Genomic DNA, 18511 nt, shown 5'->3' with positions numbered 1-18511 from the left:
AATGTACCACAGTATCCTTCCGCATTGATTGTGGTACCTGGCTCTAAAAACTCAACAAACAATACACCTTTTTGATCCCAAAACACGGTGGCCATAATCTTTTTGTTGTTGAAAGTTTTTTTGAATTTTTTGGGTTTGTTTGGAGAGTTTGAATGCATCCATTGTTGGGACTGCTGTTTCGTTTCTGGGGTGTCGTACAGAACCCATGTCTCATCTCCTGTCACGATTTTGATCAAAACATCTTCGCCATCAGCTTCATAACGGTTCAGAAAAGACGTTGCTGACGCCATTCGCCGAGCTTTGTGGTCATCAGACAACATCTTTGGCACCCATCGCGCACAAAGTTTTTTGTAGCCTAACTTGTCAGTCACGATAGAGTATAGGGCTGACCTTGAAATCTCAGGAAACTGATTGGATAGCTCCGTAATCGTAAACCTTCGATTGCTTCTTACACTTTGGCCAACTCGATCAACGAGGTCTTCGTTTGCGACCGACTTTTGTCCTTGGCCCCCTTCATCATGAATGTCAACTCGTCCATCTTTAAATTTCCTACACCAATCACGCACTGCACTGTCACTCATAAAGCTTTCACTGTATACTTGTTCCATTCTACGGTGAATTTCTGCTGCAGATAACCCTTCAGCTTGCAAGAAACGAATGACACTTCTCAACTCACACTTGGCGGGAGATTCTATCATGGTAGCCATGTTTATGTGTCGCTAGATAAATTGGAAATGGCGTCGGCCGTCCGAAAATGAGTGAGGTTGTAGTGGGAGAGGTGCGCAGTCGACTGCCACGCATTGCTGGCAGATACTGCTCGCCCAGCCATCTAGCGGAAGTTGAAAAAAACAGCCCTCGTATTTCGGGATAATTTTTGTACTACTGTTACTTGTATTAATTTTTTAATCATAAAGTAATACTGTGTTTAAGTAAAGGTGAAGCAATTTTTTTGTATGTAACATTTTAAATTATATTTTAAGTACTAAACGTCTTTACATGATTATTTTTTAAGTTCAGTTCTTATTTCCTTAGATTTCTTTGCCGAGTTGAGGCCAGAGCTGATTGCCCCAGTGGTGGTGTGGATGTGTCACGAGGCATGTGAGGATAATGGAGCTGTCATCGAGTCTGCTGCAGGCTGGGCAGCCAAATGTCAGTGCACCAACTAGACCACCAACTAGACTTGTTTAATCATAGCAGTAACAACTCACCACCTTATTCAAACAACTAGCCTTGGAAATTAATTTAAAAATGGAGGGAGAGTATGTACTTTCAGACAGTAAATAAACAAACAACCCAGAAATAACCAATGGTAAATTGACAAAACGATTTATAAAATCGTCTATTGCAAATATTGCACCTACACAAGGATATACAATTTTAATCGTTTAGGTATTTTGTTTTGGTCTTTTTCAATGATCTACTCTTAGTTTTATAGTTTTAAAAATAAGTATATAATTTTAGAATCATTATCAAATGTTATTTAATCTTTTAATTGTACAATCTCTTTAACACAAAATACTCTATCAAGTGTAAATAATGGTGTAACAAACCTCTTTAAGATGATGATAGTTACAGGCATATAGAGTTTTTAATAAAACACAGTGTGTTGCTGGTGAGATAAATGTTGTATAATTTTTTCTTTTTTACTGTTGTAATTGTGATTAATAAACACAATAATTTAAGGTAAAAGAAATCTTTTATAAAATCATGCAACTCGTCATAGAACCTTTTGAAATGGGTAAGTAATGGCAATTTCAAATTGTGTGTGTGCACAATTTATTAATACAGTTTAATTTGCTTGATTAGTATGAATTACTCAAGGAAGACAGAGTATCAATTAGGTGTCCAAGTACAAAGCAACAACTGTATATTATAGAATAGTTCTGGGTGGATCTCATTGGTCACACGATTCTGAAGCATGAATTATAAGTGAGCATATCTTTGTTTTTGAGTGGTAATAATCTAAAAACTATTGATAAAATGATGTTTTGCAAAATGGTAAGGTAACAACCTTTATTCTCACTATATTTATTCAGTTATAAAAATAATTCATAACAATTGTAAAATGAACAAGCAAATTAAAAAAAAGAACAGGACTCCACAATTGTTGTAATTGTGTAACTCTTTCGTAAAATTTCTCCTTATATGCTTAACTATCACATTTTTAGTTGACCATTAAGTTTAATTGGCAGTTAAATGACTAATTTCTTCTTGGTATCAAGCATTTAGTGTAGAGAGTGAGAATATGTTGCAGGTCAGCTGGTGCGAGGAGAAGGCAGTCCTCTGAGATTGCGTCTGTCTGACGCTGTGACACCAGAAGCTGTCCAGAACAACTGGGGCAGGGTCACAGACATGAGCAAGGCGGTAGCTCTCAGCTCTATCCAGGTAATCCTCTGTTGATTCTCTTTACGACATTTAGTAGATTTTTCTCAGTTCTGTGAGCTACACCATGTTAGCATATCTTCCTTCTATGTAACAGATTTTAAGCAAGGCTGTATTTAGCTTCATGACACCCTCCCCCCTCCCATCACCTACACATACATCAGTTAGAGATAAATGCAGCTAAGAAGACACTTGGGATGATCATCGTTAATGGGGGAGAACAGTAGTGAGTAGTAACAACACCAGCCCATAAACATTACACTTCGCCATTTATTTTTGTTCCGTTTCATAAAACAGAGTGATTGTTATGACAAATGCTGTTTTTAATTATTATATTATTATTATCATTGATAGGCCAAGTGCCTTATACCTGTTTTTATGTTCTCTTTAGAAAGGAATGAGAGAAAAAAACATTGGAGATAGCATCTTTAATTTGAAGTTTTACTTCTGGTTATGCATCAGTTTCCAGTAATAAAAACAATGTTTGCATTTTACATTTATGTTTGCCTCTAGAATAGAAAATGGTAGACTGGTTTACTTTATTAATTTTGAAAATAAAATTTAAATACTAGGAAAAATTTAAATGTTTTCTACTTGAAATAATTTGTAAAATTTACAATTTAAGCTGTTTTTGGATTTACATACAAAAACCTCACTCTATATAAAAATTAAACAATAGTAATGGTATTTTATATTACAATGATCATAAATAAATACTTTGTATAAAATTTGAAATTTTTGCAGTATGTCAACACACGCATATGCACACAAAAACACTCACTCACTCAATTTGATTTCACAAAAAAGCCCATAACTTCCACACTTGTACAAGTTACCTGCTATGAGCATTACACAGTGAATTACCGTTTTTAGTAAATATAGACATTAAAATAAAAACAGAAAACCTAAATAGGATGCATATTTGTTTTATATGCAATTATTGATTGCTATTCATTACATTAGAGAGTGCACATGTATGCTGTGTGTACTTGGTATTACGAAAATTTTCGAACGTTATCAAGTACTTTAGGTTGTAAAATAAACAAGATTAAACCATTGAATATTACTTTGTTAGTTTTGAAATCTATAAACCTCATTTTGTAATGCATGTGAGAAATCAATTTCAAGTTTAAAAAATGTAATACTATAAAATTGTTTTATAAAAAGCATAAAAAGTTCCATATAATGTTTTTTGTATTTTTAATCCTTTTAATGTTTTTAGGAAGCAACAGGTGGTCTGATGGGAACCTTAGAACAGATGAAAGAAAATGAAAAATCACCTTCCCCAGACAAGGTAAACTTTGTTGAAAACTTTACAAGCAATATATAGGTTATGGATCCACTGGCTGACTTTGTCAACTTAGTAGAAAACTGTACAATCCAGGAACTGAATGTAGCACAGGAATGTGGGATACGAATATGAGCTACATTTGGTAACTAGACAGTCATAAGATGTGTTTACTGGAAAATGTTTAACATTATTATTCTAGTGCTTTGGAAAGAACATATTCACATACCAAGCATTTAGTGTTTGACCATTATAATGATATTCTGACTGGTTCTTATCCGTCATTATGATGAACCCTGGATACAGTAAACAGATGGTTTTAAAACAGAACTGTGTAACATTGACACCATTTTCATTTTTAATTCTTATTCTTCCTGAAAAATATTTTTTGTGGTGAATTCAATGAATTTTAAATTTAATGAACGGTCCTTTACTTAAACTTTAATATCTTATTATAAGTTAATGAAACAATTTGACTGTACTCTTTCATTTTTAAAGGTTTAATTATTAGGCAAATCTTATTTATATGTACAAAATTTTAAAAACTACCTTACCTTAACTACAAATAATTTAATTCTTACTTGAAAAATGCTATTTAATTATGTTGTCATCTTTATTTGTAATTATATGTAGTTTCTTTGATAAATACCTAATTTTCAAAAACTACAATTTGTATCTAAATAACAATAATTTTAGAAAATCTTAAATTTGTTATTTTATGGTTTATTAAGTTTAATAATTGTTTTCAATAGTCTAAAATATTATAGGGTGTTATTATAAATGTAATCAACACAAAGTATAAACATGCATATCTCACTTAACAACGAAAACACAGTTCATAATCTGGTATATAATTACTAATACTGATGTATTTACCAATCAACCTCCGTAATGTGATATTGGAGTGTCCCGGCTTTCACAGGATTGTTTCATGATATATCATGTCTCTTTTTCATCCAAGGATCTCTTAAGAAAGTTTTTAAGCTCGTATAACCAGCTTCATTTCTCACAGCTATTTTTACACCAACATGAAAATTGTGTTTGCTTAAGGAGTTTTCTCAGGTTGGATGGCCACAGGTATTGGTTTTCAATTTTAAAATGTTAACCCTTAGCGAGCCACAAATAAATAACCAAAACTACTTCTAAGAGCCATACACCTTAAAAATAAAAAAATTCCCACATACCAAAACCAATTTTTTTTATAATTCTTATAACATAAGAGGTAAGAAAAACAAAAAAATATTTTTTTCACTCTTTATTGTTAATTTACAGCAAAAAAAATGGTAAAATATCATAATTTCACTGAAAAAATTTAATTTTTACATTCTATGTGTTCATATATAATATTAACAATACTGATCGCGAGAGAAAAGAAGAGACCTGGATTCTGGCCTATCTGAAATTTGCAGGCGCTACTACTAGTATGTTGCCGCGCCTTGTTTCGTAATTCCATTATTGTTTCACTGTTCCATTGCTATGATAATCAATTCGCAGGGTTGGCTGTGGGGCGAAGCGCCTGAAATTACCGCGCGGCAACACACTAGTACACAGCTGTGCGCCGGCACGGGCCAGGTCTCTTCTTTTCTCTCGCCATCAGTAGTTGAACACAATTGTTGTAATATTATACAAAAACCAAGCATATAGTAATTTTTATTTAGAGAAAATATAAAGAATATAGTAAAAATGTATATATATATATACAAATTAAATAAAAGCAATAAAACTACAAAAAATTTCAATTTTTCAAGTATAAAATAAAGTACACACTACATTTTACAATATTATAACATGTGAAAACTTAAAAATTATACTTATTGAAAATGAGCTACATATATGTGATCCTTAGGCATAGGTTTGTTGTGTGTGGTACAGCTCAAAATACACGTCAGAATGCAAGGCAGGCTTCGATGCGCACGTCTTGCGCACAATAAAGCCCTACATCACGATAATAATACATAAACTACACTGTACATTGAGTAAAAATATTGATTAAAATCAAAATTGAAGAGATAAATACGTGGATCGAAAATGGAAGGGCGAATTAACATCTACCTCACGGAAGGCTACAGGCAGACTGAGCGCGCGTAAGTAGACGTCGTTGGTTCTGCGGGAGATTATGATCATCCGGCCACCCGCCATTTTGTCGCTCGCACAAGAGCCGTGACCTTAAAAATAGACACAAATGGTTGTCCCTTGTTTAAATAAACCTTGTTTAACAGTTTTTACTAATTTTGCTACCCAGAAATGCTTTTAAATAATGTATATAAAACAAATTGATTTTGCGTCAGTGGACGTCGTTGGCTTTTAGCGCTAGTTTAGGCATGACGTCTAGTAACGTCATTGGCTCGGAAAGGGTTAATATTGAAATAAAAATTAGTTTTAACATGTAGTTCTTTTGGATATAGACTGTATTATTTATACTACTGAGTTATCAGGACAACATAACTGTCAATATAGAAAAACAGTCAAGTCAGCAGTGTTAATTACTAAGGTGCACTAAGTAATTGTTAAATGTTTGAGTAATTGTTGCACATTGTCAAATATAACAAAAACCATTTAATTAATTAATTTATAAACTCTACCCAATATTACGAAACATGTTGTATTCAGATTTGTACTTTTTCTGGTTTAATGAATTAGTTTAAGACATTTTTTACATTAAAAAACTGAGCTTTTCGTATAAAAATAATTCAATAAATATATGGCTTATTACAGGTACTTTTTAAAATTAAACTCTAAAATATCTCATTTCATCTTAATAATGAACACAGTGTTTCATTGTAGCTGCAAATCACACTTCAAGTTTTTAGTTTTTCTTTTATGGTTGTATTAATTTTATTTATCTGTTACAGGTTGATGAATCAACATATGTTGTTACGAACAACACTTGCATTCTGTATGCATTAGGTGGTAAGTAAAGTTTTTGAGCACAATTGGTGTGTATGTTTAGTCATAAAAATAGTGTATTTTATATTTCCATTTTTTTTGTATTCTCTTATTAAACAATCCTGATTTACCTTTCTATTGTGTGAATCACATCTGCACCACTTTCAGCAGTAATGTCATGAACAAAGGTTCAATCTTTCTATTCGTCAAACCGAATAAGTTTTATAATAAACATACCACAAGTACATACACAGTCTGTTTCCCATACATCAGCACTAGTTCATAGCCACAAATATTCTCCCAGAACTACACATACACAGAACCTTTATGTAGAAGGTTAATTGTTATTTTTTACCATTGTTTGTAATATCCCTAATATTTGAACCAAATGTGTATGAATTTGACGTATTCTATATCACTAATATAGGGTATAGAAACAACCTTTAATTACCTATTCAATGGTTAAATTTTATTGATTTAGGAAGAGGGAACAAGTTGGGTTTTCTTTCTGGACTGCCGCACTGGCTTGTACAGATTGCTCCTTACGTTCCCCCTGTCTCCCTTTGTTTTTTGTTTTCTTTCTCCGATGATCTTCCGGTGTGGTGCCATCACAGTGAGGTCTTTTTGATTTTCCCTCGTTTTGTTTGTTTAGAAATGTACAGTATTAAGTTTTTTCTAGAATTGGTTTTAAGGCTGATTCCCTGGCTTCTTCCTGAGAATAACCGCTTTTCAGAACCCACGCCACTTGTTTTGTGGCGGTTCCACCCAGTTTAGGCAATTTTGGGGGGGGGGGGCCTTTCGGCTTTTGCTCCCTCTACCACCTTTTGGTGGTCGTCTTCCAGTATGGCGTCTTCCTCAGATGTGTCATTCTGTGACTGAAACCGGTAATGTTTTAATTTGCGTCGAATGAGCTAAAGACAGATTAGTGCATGAACTACTTGGCTCAATAGGCTCAGTTTATTATGTATAAAATTGTACCTTTCCTTTGACCTAAAAAAACTGTGCATGTACCTCATTTAAATAATAACTGAAAGAACATTTAAGAGATACTAGATTTGGTAACATTAGATTAGGCCATCTCATTAGGTAGTTGTTATTGTATATAGATTAAAAAGTACTATAGATTTTAATGTTTTAGTCGCAATTAGTTGTATTTTACTTTTATCTGTTACTTAGTTATACTTAGACATTAAATTCATTTTACTTGTTCTGGAAAACACAAATGTAGTGAGAAACAATTGTGTATAAAGGTAGATTCTTGTAATATTTGCCATTAAGGTGTAAATATGGAACAACAGTGAATAGACAAGACACTTTTTAAAGAATCAAAAGTAACAATTATTTTTTGTGGTTACACAGAGTATGCCAAATCCAAATCAGGTCATGATTGTGGTTAGTGACATCAACAACTATAATAAGAATGTACCCAATAATTTAGTTGCTAAAGAAGAATGCCGACAGAGTAATAAAATGGTGATATTTCTTTCAGCTAATAGTACAGGCATGCTTCATGTCTACTGGCAGTAAAAGGTTAATAATGTTTAAACTGTTGCTATGTATATTTAGTATTATTCAAAGAAAATGGTTATTTTCAATATATTTTCTTAATCTTGTAAATGCAGCACCTAAAATTATGTTATAATTTGTTTTACAGTTGGCACAGATGTGAGAGAAAGTTCAAACTTAAAATTCTTATATGAAAACCATGAAGATTTCAGTGCTCTTCCTTCATACGCATGCATCCCCAGTCAGATAGCCGTAATGTCTGCAGATTTAGGATCAGACATCATTCCTGGAAAATCAGTTGATTTATCAAGGGTAAGTCCTGTAATATTATACTTGTGTAGCAATTGGAAAGTAATAAACCTTCAAACTAAATTGAATACAATAGAAGAACTGGTAAATTCACAATCTAAAAGCATTGGATTCTGAATCTGAGTTAAAGATAGGGCACGTTCAAATCTCTTTGTGACTAGCTTATTTTTATTAGTACTCTTAATCTTATACTTTCTGACTCTCCCTTTTATTCTATTAGAAAAAATTGTTGTGCAGACCAGTGGTCCATAGAGTCAGCCATCATCAGGATAGAAGCAAATCTAACCTCTCTATTTAATAAAGATGTATAAAGTAAAAATTATAGTGTAATTGAATTCTTTGGAGATAGTTTATGATGAAAACAAATAGTAAAAATATATCTTTAAAAATATGTACAATGACTTTAGCCTTGGATTTAATCAATGTTTTTTTTTTATGTTTTATAGATCAATGTATCAAAAGTGATTTTTTTTTAGGATGAAAGTAATGTTTTAGAATAAGTTTAGTTATGTAGTTTTTAATTATTGACTATGTACCAGTTTTTATTACATTGTGATACCAGAAAACGTATTGTACAAAATATATTTGTCTATTGTCTCTCCAATGTTTGTTGTCAATAACCTTTTTTTATACAAGACAGATTTTTCACTTGTCTCAATATCCTGAAATAATGTTTCTGGAAAGTTTATAAATGTAATCTAATGCGATTGTTGGGATTAGCTCTACTTCACCTTCTGTTTAGTGCAGCGTCTGAAATCTGACTCTGTCACAGTCTTGACTTGTGGAATCAAGAGTCACCATGCCCGTATGAAGAGATCCTAAAAAAATCAATGAAGAAAAATTTCAAAACGAACTCCTCATCCTTATTGAATCAATCCTTCTCACTGTAGCTATGTTATGTGTAATCTAATGTTTCAATACAAATGTGCAGGTGCTGCATGGAGAACAGTATGTGGAGTTATTCAAGCCAATGCCAACCAGTGGAACACTTACCTCTCGAGTTTCCATTGCTGATGTTCTGGACAAGGGGAAGGGTGCGGTAATACTCTATGATGGTGAGTCCATTTATACTGTTCAATCAAAAATAGTCCACTTAGTGTGATTGTTTTGAGAAAGATGATTGGAAAACCATTCAATCTCTTCTTATTACCTGTATTAACTTGTTTCTTCAAGAAGGGATTTCTTTTGCAACAACAGATATTAGGAGCTCATATGTCTTGAGAGTGAATATGAATGATAAATTATTTTCATTTTGAATGGTAAGTCTGGTCAAGTTGTGCTGTATATTTTATCTAACCATGGAAAAAGTTAAGTATAGTTTTGTAGTATAGCTATGTAATTCTGAAGTTGGCATGAGAAGAGACTAGTAGAGTTAAGGCAGGAGATAGCTTTGTAATGGAATTTGCAAATAACAGTATTTTTTTAATATTTAAAGGAGGAATTACTGAATGGAAGTGAAAATTATGTTAAAACCAAAATGTCCATACTGTAAAAAAGTTTGATATGAATAATCTACAAGAAAAACTGCATAATATATGTTTATGAGAAGACAGAGATTTAGAAACATCTCTTACTCTAGCAGCCTAAGCAGAAATCTTAGTGTTAGAGGAAAAAAGGTACAAACAAGATGTAACAATTTAAAGATTTCTAAATTTTAGACTAACTTAAAATAAAGGGCAAAATAAAAAACCTCAAATTTGAAGTAACAGTTTAATTGAAGAAAAGTCCGAGATGAAATACAATAGAAAAAATACAATTGTTACAAGAAAATATAAAAATTTATATTGAGTTTAAAGATTCCTTAATATCTCAACTAGAGTTAAACAACATGAGTAACATGACATGCAACTTTTGGAGGAAAAATTCAAACTACTGGAAGAAAAGTTATAAGAAATTGAGATTATAGTAAGGGAGAGAGAAGAGAGAGAAACTCATTTATTAAAGAAGAGGAAATTGATATTAGTTACAAAAACAACTGTATACAATTAAAAAAAAGCAGCAATAGTAAGATATCAAATGGTACATAAGAAAACGATAAAAATAAAATCTGGTGTACCATCTTATTGAAAATGAAACTAACAAGACTCCAGATCTAAATCTAAACCTAAGGCCAATAATACCAATGTGAACTCAAGGCTAGAGCATTGGTTGGTTAAGCTTCAAACAATCACGATACATAATTTCAATTCACTTTTACAGACACATATGCTTATTACTAGTAGTTTCTGTTTTATATCTGTTGAATGAAAAATGGCTACTCACAGCAAGGCCAAAATATTTCAGGAATATGATTGTTTAAGCATTGTTCTCCCATGTATGGTGGCGACCAAATTTAGTCAAAATGGCATGGCAGAAATAAGGTTGAAATTTATTGGCCAATGATGTCACTTTATAAAGGCCTTAAAAGAAAGAAATGTAGTTATTTTTTTATATTCTCATGATGTTAACAGATCTTCAGTCATGTTTACATTTTGTACTGAATGGCTTGTAGATTATAGAGTAATATAGAAAGAGTTACAGAGCAATATGCACAGATGAAAGGAAGGTATCAATAATAACAATAAAAAAGGTTTTTAAAAGGAGTGATGCCAACTCACTGACGCTGTTCTTGCTTCATGTCTGCCTTATGGGGGCAGCACCTCTAGCTCATTCAGGGCCTCCTGGGCATTTAAGTGTGGTACATGGACAGACAAACCGCTTACGACACCTCTCTCACAGTGTTGCTTACGACACTATAACACTCACTGGCATCCGGGTGGGACACAACTTGCCATCATCCATCTTGGGGGTCCATCTTGCCATATCACACATGAAACAAAGTTCAGAACGGCACTACTACTACAAACGAGTTAGCAGTGGGCATCGGGACCCAGGACGGCACTACTAAAGCCAGCAAGAGAACAAAGGGTTTATTGAGACACTACTCATGGTTCTTACTGAAACGAGATTCTAGGCAGTACTCATACTACCAACAACAGAACAAAGGACTAGACATATTTGTGAGCAACCGCTACGGAGCATGTCATACTCAGAATGACTCCGTCAGTATACTGCCAGCGGGGCGTCAGGGTATGCTTAGGAGAGCAGACAGACAGATGGACCACACGAGTTCCACCAATGAGAAACGGTTGTTACATTGTATGATAGGTCCAAAGCACTGAATCAGCTCATTGGTTTTCTCTGTGCCGAGAATATAAATTCCAAAAAAAAACTATTTTAAGTAAGCAACTTAACTTACTTTAACTATACCAATTGAAAATAATATCCTTGTTTACTAGGCAGAGATTTTTGGTTCTTTCACAATTTGACACACCACTATCTATTCTGTACTAAAATACCGGTATCTCTCTCACTGTCTCTATCTCTTTATATTTTGTTGATTAATTTCAGAAAAAATTTGTAGAGGTACTTAAATATTTAACAAAAGCATTATCTCTTTTTGTCTGGCTAGATCTGCATTCACCTAAGTTTTCTATTTAGTACCAGTGAAAGAATGTTAGAGAAAGTTTTATGTGATTCAGTGTTATAAAAATATGAATGAGTTTCCTAAGAGTAAAGGATAATCTGTTTGAAATTTGTTTAAAATTGATTTGTGCTCTTATTTTGTTTGGTGAACAGTGGATACATTTGATGAAAGTGGAGACAAGGTGGCGTATACTCAGTTAGCTGGTTTTATTGTGGGTGCTGGAGGCTTTGGTGGGAAAAGAGATTCTCCTAAAGCTGTGTGTACTGTTGATCATCCACGCAGAAACCCAGACATCAGTGTCAAACAGAAAGTTGACCATAATCAGGTTAGAACTTTTTTTGTACAAAAAACATACTCATTGTCACAACAAAATTGTCATATGCATTCATAGCTTTACTATAAACTAATAAGTCTATGAATGTGGTATTCCTATTAATTACACTCTTCACTATACATAGTATACAAGGGTCACTCTGAAAGTTTTGAAATAGGCTATATGAAGAGGAGTTTTGTGCTAGACTTACCAAATGTTAGATGTGTTAAAATGTTATATATAAGCTATATGATGCATTATTGTGGAAACAATACCTTACCAAAAAAAAAAACCCCAAACAAGTTGAAAAATTTAACTTATAAATGTATCAGCTATATTCGTTTGCTAGCTTTGTATGCCATTTCGTTTCAATCTGGCAGTTGTTTAAAATTAAAACATTCAAAACTCCATTATTTATGTTAGATTATTATTGTTATTATTATGTATTATATATAGTGTTATACTATGCTCTAGTGTGTCATTAATAAGTATAATTGTAGTATGTATTTCTGGCAAAATAACATGTTTTATTTGTGTCCCACTATCCCATTACTCCCAACAAAAGCTATACTTTTTTCAGAAATTATTGATTATTTTAACACCCTTTGAACCAATTTTTTGAGATGATCAGTGCTCTACTGTACTCATAAATGACTATTTGCTTGTCCAGGCTGCTCTGTACCGGTTATCTGGAGACCTCAACCCTCTTCACATTGACCCCAGCTTTGCTCAGATCTCAGGTTTTCAACAGCCGATCCTTCACGGATTGTGTTCACTTGGCTTCTCCTTGAGATTGGTTCTATTTGTCTATGGGGAAAACAACCCTTCACTCTGCAAGGCTTTCAAAGTGCGTTGATTTAGTAGCATTCAGCTACATTACTTTTTGGATCATTGATTATAATTTTGCTTAATTATTATATAACTCAGCCTCAATTATTTTCAGGCAACAATTACATGTATTTATTAGTTATATATTTAACAGTATGTATTCTAATATTTATTATTACTAAATTTACATTAAGTAAAGTTTTAAACTAAGAGATTATTATTACTTTGTCCAGGCTCGCTTTGTAAAGCCAGTGTTGCCTGGTCAGACATTAAAAGTTGACATGTGGAGAGAAGGCAACAGAGTGCACTTTGAGACTTTGGTCGTTGAATCTGGCAACGTTGTCATATCAGGTAATATTACTTAAATCTTAAAACAAGAACCTATATAAAATTGCTTGCTTTTTATACTGTTAGTACATTAACATCTGTCCACTTTAGTGAACAAATAAATGTTAATTTTTAAATATCTTATACATTTTACTGAAGTATTTTGCTTTAATGTAACTATGTAATTTACTGATAAGATCTAAAACTCTTTCTGCGGATTATACTAGAAGAAATATTTTATTTTTTACTATCACATATTTTTTAAGTATTACTTGATTATAATAATTTTTCTCGACATGTGATTACAATATATGCAAAATTTTAATTCAGTTCCAGCATGGCTAAATATTATTTTAATCATTACAAATGAGATACAAAACGTGTTGTTAAAACAATGAAACAATATGTAACAGGTATTCAGAGACCGCTATGTAGATTTACCTAGGCAGTAAAAAAATAATCTCTAGAAATTTGTAAAAACTACTTCACCAACAATAATAGTATTCCTTTATTTTTTGCTTATCATTATACTTAAAAATGTTGCTTTCATAAAAATATTGTGTTCCTCACTTGTATGATACACAATTTTTATAGATGACTTAAATTTCACTTAATCATTGTAAAACAAGACATACAATTGCGCTAAAACAACTGTCATCGTCAGCTGGATTAGAACAAGGAATGGGTTATTACGTAACTGGAAAAGAACAAGTTATGCGCAGTCACCTTTTGTTGACACGAGCTGAAGACAAGTGAAGTTATTTCTCTATATATCATAACTAGGTGTTTATTAATTGAACAATGAAGCTATTGTGATATTTAGGTTTAATGGTTAATAAATAATACATTGATACTGTTATAAAAGTAATAGACTCCAAATTTGGACACAATTTTTTAAAACTATGTTTTAAATTTCAAAACTGTGCTTACCTATCACAGATATAGTATTAAACTGATAATGTTTTGAAACATAACTCATTTGTGCCCACTGTAACCTTTTTTGGAACAGCCAATTTGACAAGCTAGTGCACTGTGTTGTCAAAACTTAGTAAGAAATTGGGCTTGTATGGATTAATTAGCTGCCATTTTGATTAGGGTTACCTTTTTAGGTTTGGTTATGTCACTGTATTGAATTAATAAAGATCTTTAATTTTATATGTAACTTAACGTATGCTCCTATAGGTAAAATACCCAAAACTTAAAATACTAGTATCCATTCTCCATTTGCATAAACACATATTTTTATAGGTTTGAAGCACAATCTGTTTAGTAGTTACTTTCAGTTTTTTAGTTTACTAAAAAATATTAAATGTTTTTGGATTATTTATTAAACACAATTGATCTTGATTCCATCAGAAGCTTCTTCAGTATTTCTCTAACATACATTTTAATTATCTTTGGATTTGTGATTAAAAACCATCTAGATTTAAGGTTTCACCATAGCACTCAACTGTGAAAATTTTGATTATTTAACAGGTGCTTACATGGACTTGGCTCAGATGTGCAAGGTTGTTGTCCCTCATCCGGTTTCAGCCAGTGGGCTCATGAGTGAACAGGTCTTCTCTGCCATGAAAGAGCGTATTGACGCAGATGTGGAAAAGGCTAAAGCTGTTAATGGTGTTTTCTTGTGGAACATCACCAACAATGGAAAAGTTGAAGGCCTTTGGAGTAAGTTGCATAAGTGTTTGGTCAATAAGTTCTGAAGTCGTTAAACATGCAGTAATTTTGTCCCATATACATTATGTTAATTATTTTGATTCTTATTTAGTATATCTGCTAAAATTGTTATATAATAATGTAATAAATTATATATATATATATTTTTTTTAATCTTCCAGAGATTTAATTTAGAAGTTTTTCATGAGGTCTGACATATGTTTTAGCTTTATAAAAATACAATATATACTGCCATTACAGCTTGATAAAACTAATATTTGATGTGATTTGCAAGGTATTGTGAACTTTTGTTTGGCATTTGCTAAATAAAAATTTAATATACAAGGGCTATTCAGAAAGTAAGGAACGTTTTGAAATGACAAAAAAATCAAGTACAAGAAAAAATGTATTACATACAGGTGAAAGAGGAACTAAAATACTACTTTTCTACATAATCGCCATTTAAATTCAGGCACTTATTACAGCAGTGGATAAGCTTTGAAACTCTTGTGTCATATAATTCTGCCACCTGTGATCTTACCGACTCAGTAACATGTACGTGGAGCCCCTCATTGTTCTCAAAACACTGTGTTGTTAGCCAGGTTTTTATTTTCGGGAACAAGTGAAAATCACTTGGAGCAAAATTAGGACTGTAGGAAGGATGATAAAAAACTTCCCAGTTGAACGAGTTTAATAGTTCTTGCGTATGGTGTGCTATGTGAGGTCAGAAACTGTCATTTTGTAATAGCAACATTTTGGATGACAATTTTCTTTTGAGTTTGTTTTGGACAGTTCTTCTAAGATTTTGCAATGTTTGGCAGTACCGCTCAGAGTTTATTGTTAAACCTCGCTTTAGAAAATCAATAAAAATCAAGTGAGATACCATTATATGAAGAGGACAGGCATTGATTTAAAAATCACTTAGTAGTAGGTATATTACACAGAGTGGCCACCTGACTGGGAAAACCGGGAATTTCATGCACTTGGGAAAAAACCAGAAATCTCCCTGTAGAACCGGGAAAATCTCAAAAATAATGTTTCTGTCTCTTAAGAACTTATGAAATCAATAAATAATTTGATATAGCTCCTTGAATCAGGATTCATTAATTCCAAGCATTGCTACGTGAACTGTAAAACTGTGAATGAAGATTAATAACATGTGGGTGATTATGTTGCCGAATTGTTTATAGAGTCTGTGTACAGTGTGTGTGTGTGATCGACGATGTGTTTGCGAGTACCACCCAATGTCAATTAATACAAGGGTGCTTCCACTTGTGTAGTAGAATTTATCTTGGTTAGTTCTACCCCTATGTCACATAGATTGATTAAGTTTGTTAGCCAGTTTTAACCAATAACAAAATTAAGATTGGCATTTGGTCAAAATTGAAACTTTTCTTACATTTGTCATGCAATTTCAAGCAACATTTATTCCTACATATTTTTTTATAACTATTAAGGTTCCAAGATGGTGGCCATATAGTTATAGAAGTATCCAAGAGAATCGTTATAAGGGAATATGTTTACATATACGATTTCAGATTAACTGTAACTAAACCAAGTTCACATTTGTACAAAGAAATTTATATCTTATAACAATTTTTGTATTGTAAGGTTTCTAGATTATTGGCGTTCTGAACGTTTCATTGTGTTCCAGTTACATTAACATGCCAACATATAGAGTTATTGTGCATTAGTATTGTGCAAATAAAACATACAAAGGATATTTTCAAATGAGGCATTATAAAGTGAACATTTAGTTTAAATTGTTTGTTATAAAACATCTCTAAACTAATGGTTTTCTTTAAAACATGCTAAAGCTTTTTGAATCATTTAATTTTTAAGAGATTTGAACAGTTATTTTTAAATTTAAAGAAAGAAGTATATGAGAGTAATACAAGCATGTGGAATGAGGGGAATATAACCCTTTCAAAAGCTCAATTTTTTTAAGATGTTTAACAGTAATCCAACTTATGTGAAATACAGCAGTGGTTAAAGGTTATTTTTTGGTTTTAGTTTAGTTTTTTGGTTTTGGTTTTATGGTTTTAAGAAGTTCATCTCGCATGAACCAATAATAACGAAAGGGCCCATTCCTGTTCCCCTTCCCTTGTATTTCCGCCATCTTGTTTTAGCCAGCCATCACGATTGCCATTGGCTAGTCCCTCTGGTCAGTCGTAGGTGGTTAGTAGACGAGTGAAGACGTATTGTGACCTGTATTCCGTGGTTTAGTTTTAATGATTAGTGTTTTGTATAGTTTTGTATTAAGTGCATGTCTTTAGTGTTAGTGAAGTTGACAACAACATGTAGGTTGTGATTCCTGACTTAGGCGTGCCACAACGCTTTAGTAAGATTTGTTTATTTTAACCTAGTTTGTAATTATGTATTAGGTTAGTTCTTTACCTGAAGAAGAGATCAGATTGCAGATCTCGAAACGTAGTGTTACTGTTTTCTTGTTTCACTGAACGATGGCAAATGTCCGGAAAAATCCTGTTTCCTTTATAGCAGTGGAATGTTTCACTTTGAAAAAGGCCTATCAAATTTATTTATGTATAAATTTACGTAGATTTATTCCATACTGCTGCTGTGGTGTGCTCTTCAATCAGATTCATTCCCCTCCCCCCTAAATCCAAGTCCTAGTTATGCCACTGCTGCATCTGTAATATGAACATATTTCAAAATTCTAATGTCTAGAGTTTGAATATTTTGCAGCTCTCGACTTGAAGAAAGGTACTGTCTACAAGGGCAATCCAGAGGAAGGAACTGTAGTAGACACAACATTGACTATTGATGACAAGGACATGATGGATATGGTAATTTATTTTATTTGTATCGTATTTTATTATTCTCACAAATTTTTATTATTTTCCATTTTTATATGTTACAAAAATAGAATACTGTGTCTTGAGTACTGGAATCTGTCCTCTTCTTGAAGTGGCAATACCTGACATAATATTAAGCATGGACAAGAATGATAAACAAATCAACAAACAACACATTGCAGTGAACTCTTTAAAATCCAAACTCAATTATAGAAAATATCTGTACTTAAAAGATCAATTTTATATAAATAAATATATATCTTTATTCTCCTCATGAAGTCATACTTTACAAAACATACTTAGCATTTTTAAATCTCAAAACAATTGAATTAGTACAATTAAACATATTCTAAGACCCAGGCTGACCTCAAAGGAAAATAATAGGGCCCTAAGGCTACTAATTAGCCCATCTAAGGGGTTCCATCATAATAATTATAACTATTAAAAATTAATGAGTTCAGGAGCATTAGCTTATAATTTATTAACAACTCTACTGTGATATATAACAAACAAAAACTAAAAACAAAAGATGTGCTTCTATGCCAAACCTTATGGACTAATCCTATCAACTGAACTAATTAAACCTTTTTTATAGCCTAAAAAACTAAAACAAAGCATTATACCTTTTTTATTTACTAAAAATATAACTAATTATAATAATCAAGTACAACATACACAAAAAACAAAAGATACTTTCTCTTCTTAACAAAATGCCTAAATTCAACATTCATATT

General features: G+C 32.4%; 1 protein-coding gene across 2 annotated transcripts in view; it reads left to right on the top strand.

Moving 5' to 3' along the window:
- LOC124355033 (peroxisomal multifunctional enzyme type 2) overlaps positions 1-18511 on the top strand; it is a 44242-nt gene that overhangs the window by 14469 nt on the left and 11262 nt on the right. For both annotated transcript variants that reach the window (XM_046805937.1, XM_046805938.1), the window contains exons 7-17: positions 1033-1149; positions 2255-2385; positions 3605-3676; positions 6523-6580; positions 8211-8374; positions 9303-9426; positions 11990-12162; positions 12821-12997; positions 13212-13329; positions 14782-14973; positions 17668-17768. In XM_046805937.1, coding sequence (XP_046661893.1) covers positions 1033-1149; positions 2255-2385; positions 3605-3676; positions 6523-6580; positions 8211-8374; positions 9303-9426; positions 11990-12162; positions 12821-12997; positions 13212-13329; positions 14782-14973; positions 17668-17768 — 1427 coding nt within the window. The remainder of the gene's footprint in view (positions 1-1032; positions 1150-2254; positions 2386-3604; positions 3677-6522; positions 6581-8210; positions 8375-9302; positions 9427-11989; positions 12163-12820; positions 12998-13211; positions 13330-14781; positions 14974-17667; positions 17769-18511) is intronic.

The sequence above is a fragment of the Homalodisca vitripennis genome, chromosome 2, assembly GCF_021130785.1.
Source record: "Homalodisca vitripennis isolate AUS2020 chromosome 2, UT_GWSS_2.1, whole genome shotgun sequence".
NCBI classification, from domain to species: Eukaryota; Metazoa; Arthropoda; class Insecta; order Hemiptera; family Cicadellidae; genus Homalodisca; species Homalodisca vitripennis.
Note: the sequence above shows the minus strand (reverse complement) of the source record. Positions and strands in the feature narration are given on the sequence as shown.